At 47.3% G+C, this 15,700-nt stretch overlaps 1 protein-coding gene across 1 annotated transcript in view; it reads right to left on the minus strand.

Moving 5' to 3' along the window:
- Positions 1-15,700, minus strand: part of BRWD1 (bromodomain and WD repeat domain containing 1) — a 1,722,898-nt gene that overhangs the window by 126,552 nt on the left and 1,580,646 nt on the right. The window contains exon 38 of the mRNA XM_069202575.1: positions 430-596. Coding sequence (XP_069058676.1) covers positions 430-596 — 167 coding nt within the window. The remainder of the gene's footprint in view (positions 1-429; positions 597-15,700) is intronic.

Consider the following 15,700-nt stretch of genomic DNA (forward strand, 5'->3'; position numbering starts at 1 on the left):
AAATTAACAAATTGAAAATATCTATCTGAAATTCATTCTACTGATTAAAAATGATTAGGAACAGTGAATCATTAAAAAAAAAAAAACCTTCAGTCCTATGGCGGGAAAGTAAGAAGCACACATTCCACTTTGTCAAAATATAAGTCTACAACACTTCTGACCAACAAATCAACTAAAGGACTGTATCAGGTAGATATGTGCCAAGGAAATTATATTCTGAAGTCCAACAAGACACTGAAAGGTGATGGTGATTATTTAAGGTTCAAAATATTTGTGAAGGCAGGTTGAATACAATTCATAGCTATGCCACTTTTCAATCTCTGACATACTAGTAAAATTACAATCAAAACAAGTCAATTAAAAACTGTTTACGTCACCAACAATGACAACAAAGGTATGTTTCAACACGCACTGATTATTTAGACTTACCTCAGTGATTTTCTATTTGACTGTGGTGGGCGTTTTTGGGTTGGTCCCCTCCTACTGTAGTTCTTTTGCTGTTTTTCTATGTACTTTTGGGCCGTTTTATAATTAGAAATGATTATTCTAGTTTTCTCCTCAATTAATGCAGATAGTCTCAGAGTCATACTATAAATCTATATGAGAAAAAAACATGATGAAATGTAAGTTTCAAGTGTATTTATGTTTGATAATATGCCAATATAGGCCAAGCAAACATTACAAAGCTAATTATCCTAAAAATGCTATCAATTTACATAAGCTTATTTACATAAATATCATAAAACAGTAATATATTTTGTTGCCATACATATGTAAAAAAAAAAAAAAATACTACACATTTTTAAGCAAGTACGTATGGTTTTTACAAAATAGTGGTGCAACATAAGAGTAATAATTGAAGCATATGTTTAATGTGCAAATGGGTTATACTGAAAAGGGCAGCGCATAGTGCACATATATTACTAATATATAACACTCAATTTAATAAATACAAAATAAAAAACGTAATCTACCACTGGATTTAAATCATGAATAAAATATATTACTTAGTGTAGGAGGCTGGTCTGGCTTATTGTGGGTACCTGATGGTACTTACACCTTGTGACATGTCCAGTTATACCTTATTAGTAGTGTTCTAGCAGCTTAGGCTGATAGAGGTAACTATAGAAGAGCAGCTTAGGCTGAACTAGGAGACATGCAAAGCTCCTACTATACCACTTATATCATATAGCACTATATCATAAGAAACACAATACTCGGAGTTACTAAAAAATGAAGGTACTTTATTTTAGTGACAATGTGCCAAAAATATTTCAGAGGATATACTCCCTTAGGAGTAAGTAAAATACACAAAATATACACACAAACCAAAATCAGGTAAGTAAAAGAGTTAGAAAGTAGTGCAAACACTGTAGAATACAATAGGATGCTAGGCCCAGGGGCAACACAAATCATATACTATGAAAGTGGAATGCGAACCACAAATGGACCCCAGGCCTAGCTAGTGTAGTGTGTAGAGGGTCAGTGGGAGTGTAAGAAAACACTAAGGGTGTCCAAGATACCCCACCCCAAGACCCTGAAAAGTAGGAGTAAAGTTACCCTACAACCCCAGAAACACACTAAAGTCATGATAGGGGATTCTGCAAATGCAACAAATGACTTCAAAGCACTGAAGAAGGATTCCAAATCTGGTACTGGGGTGCCAATCCCATGCATCCCCGGGGCTCCAGCACGGACCAAACTAGCACTCTGGGGTTTTCACTGCAGCTACCGCTGCTGCTAACCCACAGACAGGGGGACAATTCCATGATCTTAGACATGTTACATGGCCATATTCAGAGTTACCATTGTGAAGCTACATATAGTTATTGACCTATATGTAGTGCACACGTGCAATGGTGTCCCCGCACTCACAAAGTCCGGGGAAATTGCCCTCAACAATGTGGGGGCACCTTGGCTAGTGCCAGGGTGCCCTCACACTTAGTAACTTTGCACCTAACCTTCACCAAGTGAGGGTTAGACATATAGGTGACTTATAAGTTACTTAAGTGCAGTGTAAAATGGCTGTGAAATAACGTGGACGTTGTTTCACTCAGGCTGCAGTGGCAGTCCTGTGTAAGAATTGTCTGAGCTCCCTGCGGATGGCAAAAGAAATGCTGCAGCCCATAGGGACGTCCTGGAACCCCAATATCCTGGCTACCTAGGTACCATATACTAGGGAATTATAAGGGTATTCCAGTGTGCCAATCAGAATTGATATAAATGGTCACTAGCCTGCAGTGACAATTTTAAAAGCAGAGAGATTATAAGCACTGAGATTCTGGTTAGCAGAGTCTCAGGGACATAGTTCGGCACCACACAGGGAACACATATAAGTCCCAAAATATGAGCACTGGGGCCCTGGCTAGCAGGATCCCAGTGACACAGGCAAAAACAAACTGACACACAAGTAAAAATGGGTGTAACATGCCAGGCAAGATGGGACTTTCCTACACTTAGGTACATAACAGACACAGTTTGGGCCATAGTTAGCCATATCTGTCCAAATAAGACATTTCACATTTTTTCTTACACTTCTATTATAGTACACATAGCAGAACTATCTTAATACTGATCACCTCCAAGAATTTCCGAAGTGGTAACAATTGTATGTAATCACAATTCATTATAAAGATTAACAATTCATCAAGTTTTTCTGATATTCATTTGTCTAATACCAGGCACTGAAAGGCACTTTGTAGGAAGCTGGTTCTCTATATGGTACACTAAAAAGAAGTACACAATGAAGAGTCCAGAGGATCCCCAATTGGTTTGCAGAGGTAAACGTAGATAGGACTACTTCTATATTTTGTGGTAGTGTGGGCGAGCAGTTAGGCTTATCAGAGAGAAGTGCTGAGAATTTGTTGTGCTCACAGGGGCAATGAAAGAGAGACACACTCAAAGAATAAATCCGAGACCAATTTAGAAAAATAACACTTCTTTTTATATATATATTTCAAACCCAAGAACTTTATCAGATTAGTACGTTTTTAAGCATCAATACTTTTCAATGACAAAAATCGAAAGTGCAATTTCAGAGTTCTTCAATGTTAACCTATGGGAGGAAAAAACATTCAGCAAACAAGCACTTTACGATGACTCATGGGACCAATCTGGTAGACTTAGGGTGATTACTGGGCAAGGGTCAGGACCACACCAACAGGTCGCTCTGGGCAGCACTAGGGCAGCCAGGTGCAGAACGTGTCAGGTGCACAATGTATTTCAATAGGGATTGGTCTCCATGGGTTCAGGCTCGGACTGAGGGCCAGTCGGGGATAACCAACAGGTAGGTCACAAACGAGGGGTGCTCACGGATGTAGGTACACATTTGGTCCTCTTCTTTAAGGCCCAGGAGCAACAGATGCAAGGGTGTCCTTTGGCGTTGGGGTTTCCTCGTCTTGAAGCACACATGGTTGGGGGGTCCTGTGGTCTGAGGCTGCAGGCATAGGCAGGGAGTCCAGAAGGGATGAGACCACAGTGAACTCGAACTCAGGAGAGCTAGCAGTTGTCGTTGACACCAAGGGTCCACTTCAACTCGGGCTGGTGGCGACGGATGCAGTGATTGCTGTAGATGTCTGTTTCTCTCACCAAAGAGGCTGCAGGAAAGGGGGCCTACGTGCAGAGGCTGCAGGTGACTTCAGTGAGTCCAGAAGGGGTGAAACTACAATGGACTCAGACAGCTGGGGGACCTTGCTGCCACCAGAAGTCCACTCCCACTCGGATCGGTGACTGCGGGTGCAGTGGTGTCTTCAGGTGTCAGATCTTTGCAGTTCCGGAGGCTGCAGAGTCCTTTCCTTGGAGCTGGTTGGAGAGCAGGTCCGCTGCTCACAGTAGACTTGAGTCTTTTTCGAAGGCAGGCAGTCCTCCCAGGTTTCTGGAGGTTCAGCTGCAGGACAAGGTGGCTTTTGGGGCAGAGTCCGTCGAGGAGTGCAGACAGGCCAGTAGGGTTTGATACCAGGTCAGCTGCTCCCTTTCCTCCTCTTCTGCTGGTGCGTCTCTTCTCTGTCCTTTTCATCTTAGGTCGTCAGGATCGGAGTTCTAGGGTTTAGGGATGCCACCTAAATACTCAATTTAGGGGCATTAGAGGGACTGCCAGGTGGCAGCCAATCGGCTGCCCACCTTTAGGGTTGCTACACCCTTTCAAAGACCACTTCCGCTGGGAAGTGGGCATAACTAACTTTCTTGGCCTAATTACTTCCAAACAAAGATGGAGAAATTTAAAAAGTGGAGTCTGCTTCAACTCGTCCAGCTTATGGGTGGGACTGGCATGAAGTGGGCACACTTCCTAATCTGTCGAATTTTCCTGCCTGTTCTGCCACCAAAAGTGGGGTCAGGGGATGGGGGGGGTGTGTCAGTCATCTCCTCCATCTGGAGAGACCTGGGTTGCATTACAAATGCGACTAGGCCTTTGAAGTTTCCCGCCCTGGGATGTCCATTCAACCTGGAAGAGGTGTTAACACCTTCACCCAGGGCAGGCTTTTGTCTCTGGCCCTCACCTTGGGGGGTCAGAAACATTGCTGGGGTGGCTGAACTGGTCAGGACTAGTCAGTTAACACACCAGTAGCTGGCATGTTTTCAGGGGGCAGGTACTGGTGAGTACAACCTTAGCATCAGTGTGGGTTCACCAATAGGAGATGTTAGATACCAAACATCCCTATTTTCAGTGAAGTAATCAAGTAGCTGGGAAACCCATATTGACCAGTGTCCACCACATGTATTTAAAATGGCTTCTCTGGTCACTTCCTATGTCTAAGAATTGACAGAAACATAGCAGGGGCATGTCTGCTCCTGCAGCTATGCCCTCACATGTAATATAATGCACCTTGCCTTAGGGCTGTAAGGCATGCTAGATGGGTAACTTACATATATTGCATGCAGTGTTAGGGGACATGGGACACAGACTGTGTATTATGTCCTGTTTTCACTTCTGTCTGCACCAAGACACGCAGCCTGCAATGGCAGTTGGTCATGTGCTTATAGAGGGGTCCCTTAGGGTGGCAAAATTAATGCTGCAGCCCTTAGGGACCTGTCTTAGTACCCCAGGCCATAGATACCAGGAGTACCGTTTACTAGACAGTGGGTGCTAAAGGTGTGCCAATTGGAAAAAACGACTGTGCAGTTTTGGGGAAAAGCGATATGGCACTGGGGACCTGGTTAGCAGGAACGTAGGGCACTTTCAGTCGAAATTACACCAAAAAGCAGAAAAAGAAGGCAAAAAGCAGGATGTGACCATGTCAAAAGAGGAACTTGCCTACACATTTCCTTTCCATTGAAAAAATATATATACAAAAATAACATAAGATGAGTTCATGTGACTGGATCTGCTTTACACTAGGGGCCTAATGTTGTATTTCCTGAGTTTGAGCCATTCTCACTCTTAGGTAGTTTCCAGGATATAAAAGACAGAACTTGGCACAATCACAGCTTCATTATCCACCCTTTAGAGTTTCTGTCCTTTATTTCATTTAAATACAATTGCATTTTCCAGAGAATTCACCGACACGCATATGATTAAGGTTCTTTTTACTCTCACATTCTTCTAAATCCGTTTTAACAGTTAGCTCCATTATCAGATTTTGTATTAGTTTCTTCTTAGATAACGGTGAGCACTCTTAAATTACTGGAGCCAAGTGGGTCGGAACCTTCTTCATAATTGTCCCTAGATTTACCATCCAAGATGCATCCTTTTTGGGCAAGAGGAAATTTTAATTGTATATTTTAATGTTTCTTTAGAAGTTAAAATCTGATTCTAATAATTTATTAAATTTTGAAAATGTTTTAATTTTATATTCGTTAAGAAAAGATCCAGTCCTAAGGAGTAGTTTACTGTACCCTTCGGAAGGCCCAATAACTATGTACGTATATTCATCTCAATTTGCTCAACATCTTTCATCTCCTTTTCTTCTACTGTCACACACCCGTACAGAAGTAAATTAACTGTCTCCATATTTATAAGGCTCTCTTAGTGCCTCTACAGATTTGCGGCCATGTTCAATGTCTAACCAGCCAGTGCTCCAGCTACTGCTGTAACTTTTTTTTTAAGATTCAAAGTGTCTTTTGAAAGAAAGGGCATTTCTAAAGATCATATCCAAACACGTAAATTCAGACACAATTGGCATCAGACTTTTGACTGCTTCTCATGTAGTGCCACAACCTCCCACCAACTTTTTTTCTTTTTCTGCCCAGATTGCTCTTTTAGCTTCATACCTATACTGCTTCGATACTGTTTCCTTATCCAGCACCTAGATGTTCAATCTAATTTGAAGGCATACCTATTAATCCTATTTAATCTTGCTGTTTCTATTGCCAAACGTTGCTATACTGCTCTTGAGTTCCCTAGTTGTGTCTGTTTTTGCCCTTGATCGTAATTCTTCTGTAAATCTTCCATAATCTACTATTCATTTATTTGATTTATTGGCACTTTATCCTAAAAAAAGGTCATGGACCAGCTTTCACTTTGGACCTTAATTTTTGATGACCAAATGGCCCTGTGTTTCTTCTTACAACAAAAATGCTGGCTTACTGCCCAATTCGCTCTGATTTTATTAAATTGATGGTGCAAGCTTAATTCTATGGGTCTGTGATTACCAACTGCCTGCTCACCAATTACTTTCTCACATGATGTACCGCTTAGTGAACAAGTGACAGTGTTTTTCCATTATCAGAAGTATTAGTGGGTTGATCCCCAGGCGCTCGTCCATTAATTATGGTAATTGTAAGGAAATGCCTCATTGGTATGGTTACCCCCTGACTTTTTGCCTATGCTGATGCCAAGTTATGATTTGAAAGTGTGCTGAGGCCTGCTGACCAGGCCCCAGCACCAGTGTTCTTTCCCAAACCTGTACCTTTGTTTCCACAATTGGCACACCCTGGCATCCAGGTAAGTCCCTTGTAACTGATACCCCTGGTACCAAGGGCCCTGATGCCAGGGAAGGTCTCTAAGGGCTGCAGCATGTCTTATGCCACCCTGGAGACCCCTCACTCAGCACAGACACACTGCTTGCCAGCTTGTGTGTGCTGGTGGGGAGAAAATGACTAAGTCGACATGGCACTCCCCTCGGGGTGCTATGCCAACCTCACACTGCCCATGACATAGATAAGTCACCCCTCTAGCAGGCCTTACAGCCCTAAGTCAGGGTGTACTATACCATAGGTGCATGAGCACTATGCCCCTACAGTGTCTAAGCAAAACCTTAGACATTGTAAGTGCAGGGTAGCCATAAGAGTATATGGTCTGGGAGTCTGTCATACACGAACTCCACAGCACCATAATGGCTACACTGAAAACTGGGAAGTTTGGTATCAAACTTCTCAACACAATAAATGCACACTGATGCCAGTGTAAATTTTATTGTGAAATACACCCCAGAGGGCATCTTAGAGATGCCCTCTGAAACCATACCCGACTTCCAGTGTGGGCTGACTAGTTTTAGCAGCCTGCCACACACCAGACATGTTGCTGGCCACATGGGGAGAGTGCCTTTGTCACTCTGTGGCTAGTAACAAAGCCTATACTGGGTGGAGGTGCTTCTCACCTCCCCCTGCAGGAACTGTAACACCTGGCGCTGAGCCTCAAAGGCTCACCCCCTTTGTTACAGCACCCCAGGGCACTCCAGCTAGTGGAGTTGCCCGCCCCCTCCGGCCACAGCCCCACTTTTGGCGGCAAGGCTGGAGGAGATAATGAGAAAAACAAGGAGGAGTCACTGGCCAGTCAGGACAGCCCGTAAGGTGTCCAGAGCTGAGGTGACTCTGACTTTTAGAAATCCTACATCTTGCAGATGGAGGATTCCCCCAATAGGATTAGGGATGTGCCCCCCTCCCCTCAGGGAGGAGGCACAAAGAGGGTGTAGCCACCCTCAGGGCTAGCAGCCATTGGCTACTAACCCCCAGACCTAAACACCCCCCTAAATTGAGTATTTAGGGGCTCCCAGAACCTAGCAAGATAGATTCCTGCAACCTAAGACGAAGGAGGACTGCTGACCTAAAAGCCCTGCAGAGAAGACGGAGAGACCAACTGCTTTGGCCCCAGCTCTACTGGCCTGTCTCCCCACTTCAAGAAAAACTGCAACAGCAACGCGTTCTACAGGGTCCAGCGACCTCTGAAGCCTCAGAGGACTACCCTGCATCTAAAAGGACCAAGAACTCCAGAGGACAGCGGCTCTGCTCCAAAGAAGAAACATCTTTGCAACAAAGAAACAACTTTTAAAGGACACACGTTTCCCACCAGAAGCGTGAGACTTTGCACACTGCACCCGACGCCCCCGGCTCGACCTGCAGAGAACCAACACTACAGGGAGGACTCCCTGGCAACTACGACCCTGTGAGTAGCCAGAGTTGACCCCCCTGAGCCCCCCAGCGATGCCTGCAGAGGGAATCCAGAGGCTCCCCTTGAACGCGACTGCCTGCTTCAAAGAACCCGAAGCCTGGTAAAGACACTGCACCCGCAGCCCCCAGGACATGAAGGATCCGACCTCCAGTGCAGGAGTGACCCCCAGGTGGCCCTCTCCCTTGCCCAGGTGGTGGGTACCCCGAGGAGCCCCCCCCTTGCCTGTCTGCTTCGCTGAAGAGACCCCTGGGTCTCCCATTGAACTCCATTGCAAACCCGACGCCTGTTTGCACTCTGCACCCGGCCGCCCCTGTGCCGCTGAGGGTGTACTTTTTGTGCTGACTTGTGTCCCCCCCCGGTGCCATACCAAACCCCCCTGGTCTGCCCTCCGAAGATGCGGGTACTTACCTGCTGGCAGACTGGAACCGGGGCACCCCCTTCTCCACTAAAGCCTATGCGTTTTGGGCACCACTTTGACCTCTGCACCTGACCGGCCCTGAGCTGCTGGTGTGGTAACTTTGGGGTTGCTCTGAACCCCCAACTGTGGGCTACCTTGGACCCAACTTTGAACCCTGTAGGTGGCTTACTTACCTGCAAAACTAACAAACACTTACCTCCCCCAGGAACTGTTGAAAATTGCAGTGTCTAGTTTTAAAATAGCTTATTGACATTTGTGTGAAAACTGTATATGCTATTTTGCTAATTCAAAGTTCCTAAAGTTCCTAAGTGAAATACCTTTCATTTGAAGTATTACTTGTAAATCTTGAACCTGTGGTTCTTAAAATAAACTAAGAAAATATATTTTTCTATACAAAAACATATTGGCCTGGAATTGTCTGAGTGTGTGTTCCTCATTTATTGCCTGTGTGTGTACAACAAATGCTCAACACTACCCTCTGATAAGCCTACTGCTCGACCACACTACCACAAAATAGAGCATTAGAATTATCTCTTTTTGCCACTATCTTACCTCTAAGGGGAACCCTTGGACTCTGTGCATGCTATTTCTCACTTTGAAATAGTACATACAGAGCCAACTTCCTACAGTCATAGTATAATTAATTTTGTGTTTGTATTAGTTTATTGCCTGCACACATTTCCTAGTCATAGATTTTTGGACTTGGTATAACTAACCCTTTTCCACAGCCTTGCCCTAGCTCATTCGAGGTTTCTGATAAAGAGATTTTAGCATTAACATCCCCCAATAATCATATTGGCACTATAGGTTATTTGAATCCAATCTTCTCAATTAAGCCTTCCAATTTTTCCTCATGTTTTTTATTTGCTGGCAGTTAAACATTCACTATTATAATTTTTTCTGTTTTATTGTACCTTATCCCCAACTACTATTGTTATAAAATTAATCAATTCATTAAAAATTCTATGACTTTGGAGTTCCTTTTTAACTGCTATGAAAGGTCATCAAGTCACTCAGCAGGTGCCCAAAGCTGCTCCTCTCTGCTGCTGTATTATATACAAGTATTCTTTTATAACCATTCTTTCACTTGCACATGTTTCTGGAAGAGCCACTTTTGTTAGCTCATCCTCCATTAGTTTTGACAGTAAAGATAACCCATTTCTTTTAAGGACTGCAATGTTCCAAGACATTAAATGAAGCATTTTGGCATCAGGAGGTGTCTGGTTGCTGCATGCTCAGAAGAATTTTTTGCAGCAACCTGATTCCAATATTATTTATCTTGTTTAGTCACCTTTTTTTGTGTTGGACCTGTGAATATAGATCTTTCAGAGCCTGTTTTAGTAATGAACAGTCTCTGACCTGCCCAATCACATGCATTATTCTTCATTCTACTAACTGATTTCCCCCATTCTGTGTGGTTTGTCCACACCCCCTGTCTGCATCACCCAACCCTTCCTGCGGCATGCTGCTTTTTCAACTTATTTTTATGCACAATGTATTCATCAAAGCCTAGCAGTCTTGATTCATCAACTGATTTTAAAACGTGTTCAACCACAATTTTTGCATAAACATACTGTGGCATTTGGCTATTCAGACCCTCAAGCAATTAATTTCAGGAACTCAGCCAAAGCAATATTACTTGATGTTATTTTAGACGGCCTTGATACACAATTTAGCATCAAAATAATTTTACTACAATTCAGAAAAGAACTTGGTGTCCAACCTGCGAAAATATCAACATTTTGAAGCATCAAATGTTCTTCACATATCCAGCAAAAAATCCAAGTGTATTGTTTTCCTCAGTATTGATCGTATTTACATTTATGTTCTTTAATACAATGTCAACAGTAGATTCCACCTCTTCATTAGTGATAATATGTGTTTGACTGATAGTGGTACATAAATAGTCCAATGCTCCTGCACTTTAATGTTCACTCTCATTCCATTGTTTGCCCCTTTTTTATTTTATTTTCACTTCTCATATTTATTTCCATTTCACAACTCTCAATTCAATAGTCACGTTCTGGAGTACTTGTATTTAATTCAATATTCATCTCATCCTTAAGGCTTATGCAATGTTTGTTGCAACACAATACCCAGCTTCCTTGTTAGTATTCCTTCTCTTCATTTCTAACTTTCCTTTATATTTTACCTTGGGAAACAGGGCATACTTCTATGCTTTCATTAGACCTACTTAATTCCACTGATGCCTTAATTTCGTTGTTTATATGCATTGTTTGGTCTACGTAGTACAATGCCACTGTTGGCATGGTTGCCCCCTAACTTGTTGCCTTTTGTTGATGGCAGCTTTGATTGTAAGTGTGCTGGGACCCTGATAACCAGGCGCAAGCACCAGTGTTCTTTCCTTAAAACTGTACCTTTGTCTCCACAATTGGCACAGCCCTAGCACACAGATAAGTCCCTTGTAAAAGGTACCCCTGGTACAAAGGGCCCTGTGGCTAGGGAAGGTCTCTAAGGGCTGCAGCATGTATTATGCCACCCTGGGGACCCCTCATTCAGTACATGCACACTGCCTCACAGTGTGTGTGCGGGTGGGGAGAAAAATAATAAATCGACATGGCACTCCCCTCAGAGTGCAATGCCCACAACCCACTGCCTGTGGCATAGGTAAGTCACCCCTCTAGCAGGCCTTACAGCCCTAAGGCAGGGTGCACTATACCACAGATAAGGGCATAGCTGCATTGGCACTATGCCCTTACAGTGTCTAAGTCCATTCTTAGACATTGTAAGTGCAGGGTAGTAATACAGAGTATATGGTCTGGGAGTTTGTCAAACACGAACTCCCCAGTTCCATAATGCTTCACTGAATACTAGGAAGTTTGTTATCAAACTTCTCAGTACACTAAATCCACACTGATGCCAGTGTGGGATTTATTGAGAAATGCACACAGAAGGCATCTTAGAGATGCCCCCTGCATACCAGCCCAACTACTAGTGCTAGGCTGACCAGTTTCTGCCGGCCTGCCACATCCAGACGGGTTTCTGCTCACAGGGGGTGTGTGCCTTTGTGTACTCTGTGACCAGGATCAAAGCCTAACTGTTTGCCTTTGCTGATGCTAAGTTATGATTGAAAGTGTGCTGGGACCCTGCTAAACAGGCCCCAGCACCAGTGTTCTTTCCCTAAACTGTACCTTTGTCTCCACAATTGGCACAACCCTGGCAGTCAGGTAAGTCCCTTGTAACTGGTACCCCTGGTACCAAGGGCCCTGATGCCAGGGAAGGTCTCTAAGGGCTGCAGCATGTCTTATGCCACCCTGGGGACACCTCACTCAGCACATGCACACTGCCTCACAGCTTGTGTGTGCTGGTGGGGAGAAAATGATTAAGTCGACATGGCACTCCCCTCCGACTGCCATGCCAACCTCACACTGCCTGTGGCATAGGTAAGTCACCCCTCTAGCAGGCCTTACAGCCCTATGGCAGTGTGTACTATACCACAGGTGAGGGCATATGTGCATGAGCACTATGCCCCTACAGTGTCTAAGCAAAACCTTAGACATTGTAAGTGCAGGGTAGCCATAAGAGTATATGGTCTGGGAGTCTGTCATACACTAACTCCACAGCACCATAATGGCTACACTGAAAACTGGGAAGTTTGGTATCAAACTTCTCAGCACAATAAATGCACACTGATGTCTGTGTGGGATTTATTGTAAAATACACCCAGAGGGCATATTAGAGATGCCCCCGAATACCAGTCCGACTTCTAGTGCTAGGCTGACCAGTTTCTGCCAGCCTGCCACAACCAGATGAGTTTCTGGCAACATAGGGAGAGTGCCTTTGCCACTCTGTGGCCAGGAACAAGGCCTGTACTGGGTGGAGGTGCTTCTCACCTCCCCCTGCAGGAACTGTAACATCTGGCGGTGAGCCTCAAAGGCTCATGCTTTTTGTTACAGCACCCCAGAGCATCCCAGCTAGTGGAGATGCCTGCCCCTCCCGCCACTGCCCCCAAGGCAGGAGAGGATAATGAGAAAAACAAGGAAGAGTCACCCACCAGTCAGGATAGCCCCTAAGGTGTCCTGAGCAGAGGTGACTCCTGCCTTTAGAAATCCTCCATATTGAGTTTGGAGGATTCCCCCAATAGTAATAGGGATGTGCCCCCCTACCCTCAGGGAGGAGGCACAAAGAGGGTGTAGCCACCCTCCAGGACAGTAGCCATTGGCTACTGTCCCCCAGACCTAAACACACCCCTAAATTTAGTATTTAGGGGCGACCCTGAACCCAGGAAATCAGATTCCTGCAACCTACACAAAGGACTGCTGACCTGAAAGCCCCGCATAGGCGATGGAGACGACAACTGACTTGGCTCCAGCCCTACTGGCCTGTTTCCAGACTCAAAGAACCTGCATAGCGACACATTAGAAAGGGACCAGCAACCTCTGAGTACTCAGAGGACTGCCCTGAAACCGAAGGACCAAGAAACTCCAGAGAACAGCAGAACTGTTCAAAAACAGCATCAACTTTGCAACTTTTTAGCAAGTTTGAAAGAACTCTCCCTTCCTGCCGAAGCGCAAGACTTCTCACTCTGCACCCAACGCCCCCAGCTCGAGCTCCAGAGAACTAACACCACAGGAAGGACTCCCAGGCGACTGCGACGACGTGAGTAACCTGAGTCGACCCCCCTGCCCTCCCCATAGCGACGCTTGCAGAGAGGATCCAGAGGCTCCACCTGACCGCGACTGCCTGGTAACAAGGAACCAGACGCCTGGACCAAGCACTGCAACCGCAGCCCCCAGGACCGAGAGGAACCACCTTCTGGTGCAGGAGTTACCAGCAGGCAGCCCTCTCCCTAGCCCAGTTTGTGGCTCCCTGTGCACTGCCTGCACCACCTATGTGACCCCCGGGTCCCTCCATTACTTCCTATAGCAAGCCTGACGCCTACTTGCACACTGCACCCGGCCGCCACTGTGCCGCTTAGGGTGTGTTTTGTGTGCCTGTTTGTGTCCCCTCCAGTGCTCTACAAAACCCCCCTGGTCGGATCCCCGAGGACGCTGGTACTTACCTGCCAGCAGACCGGAACTGGAGTACCCCTGATCTCCATAGGCACCTGTGTGTTTTGGGCCCTCCTTTGACCTCTGTACCTGAGCGGCCCTGAGTTGCTGGTGCAGTGATTTTGGGGTTGCCTTGAACCCCCAACGGTGGGCTGCCTATGCCCAGAACCAAACTTACCCCCACAGGAACTGTTGATTTTTGCACTGTGTTCACTTTTAAAATAGCTTATTGCCATTTTTACCTAAACTGTGTGTACTACTGCTTTGAATCAAAGTTCTATACTTACCTGTGTGAGGTAGGGGGCGTGGCCACGGAGCTGAACATGGCGCACGCTTAACCGCTCGGCTCCGGAGGGGCCGACTTCAAACGTATGCCTAGACGCGCTGGGGCGGGTGGTGTCGCGCTCAAAGTGGAGCGTAACGACTGCTGAAGACGTGGGGAGACGGTGGCGGCGCGGCTTGGCCCCCGGGGTGAGCGCCTGGGTTCCCGGGGCCGATCGGGACTGCGGAGCAGCTGCGGCCTGGCTGACGGGCGGGGCCGCCCCGCGCTGAATTGAGGTGCCGCTGGCTCGGTGCGAAGGAGGAGGTGAGCGGCGATTGTGGGTGGGGCCACTGGCGAGGGGCCGTTGCCCCGGAGGTGGCCCCCTGCGGATTCGTGTGGCCTGGCGGGGATCGTGCCCGGGGGCCTGCTGGCGGACTGTGGCCGCGGTCCTGGGACGTGCGGCGTGCCGCGCAGGGCGCGGAGGCTGTGCGCGGGCCCGCCCCGAGGTGTGAGGAGCAGATCGGAGTGCCGAGTGGGGACGCCGGACGGAGTGTAGTCGGCCTCCCACCCGGGAGGCGGGGCCTGGTGCTTCCCGGCTGCGGGGGCACGGACGGTGAGGAGACAAGGGGACAAGAGGCGCCCCGAGGAGGACTGATAGGGAGCCCGCTTCTCCTGTGCCCCCTGGGGGCCGTACGACTGCGGTGCCGGTGGTCGCTGCCCGGGTGCCCCCTGAATGATGGCGGGGGGCCCCCTGCGCCCAGGACGGTTCAAGTTGGACACTGATCGCCCGTCGCGGGGTGTGGCGGCGAGGGTCCGCCCCGTGCTGATTGCTGTTATCACCCGAAATTTGAGACTGCGCACCATTGTTGCCCGGGGTGGGGGTCCCTCCTGGCTGCTGGGGACGGTGCGGCCTTGGGGGCCTGCCGCGGCTGCCCCTCCCACGCAGGGCGACGCGGTCTTGGGGGGGGCACCACCCCTGGCCCGGTCCAAACCACCTTGTTTCCGACTGCGCCGCTGGTGAGGACGCTCGGCGGAGACGAGCTACACGGCGACATCGAGGATCCTGGGCGCACCTGCTTACTGTGGCCCAACGAGCTGGGGATGACTGGCATGGTGTCGGAGACTCCTCCTGGAGCGACCAGAACCTGAGAGCTTGACGGCAACAGATTGGGTGAACGGGCAGGCCAACAGCAGGCAGTATAATTACCTGCACAGCGAGCCGGCCTCGTTGAGACGCCCTCCTCTGCATATTCAATGCCCTCCAAATGCAGACACAAGAACAAAGCCACGGAACCCATGACACTGATACCAATGGCGGACAACGAGCTGACCACACAGAGCCAGTCACAAACCAAGGTTCAGGACACCCTGGACAAGATACTGGGTGCCATTGAAGACACCAAATCCACTCTACAGCGTGACATTAATCAGGTGGCGATAGAGGTGGGGCTATTGAGAGCCGACCACCACAAATTGGCCGACAGAGTAAAGGAAGCAGAAGCAACACTAGAGGAAGTTGTCCCAAAACAAGCAGAAGTATCAGCGGAGGTGACCTCTCTGGCAGACAGAGTGGCGAAGCTCGAACGGCGAGCTGAGGACGCAGAGGGCAGAAACAGGAGAAACAATATTCGCGTGGTGGGTCTCCCAGAGGGGGTCGAGGGGACTAACATGGTGGAGTTTCT

Source organism: Pleurodeles waltl, chromosome 8 (genome assembly GCF_031143425.1).
Source record: "Pleurodeles waltl isolate 20211129_DDA chromosome 8, aPleWal1.hap1.20221129, whole genome shotgun sequence".
Taxonomy (NCBI): Eukaryota; Metazoa; Chordata; class Amphibia; order Caudata; family Salamandridae; genus Pleurodeles; species Pleurodeles waltl.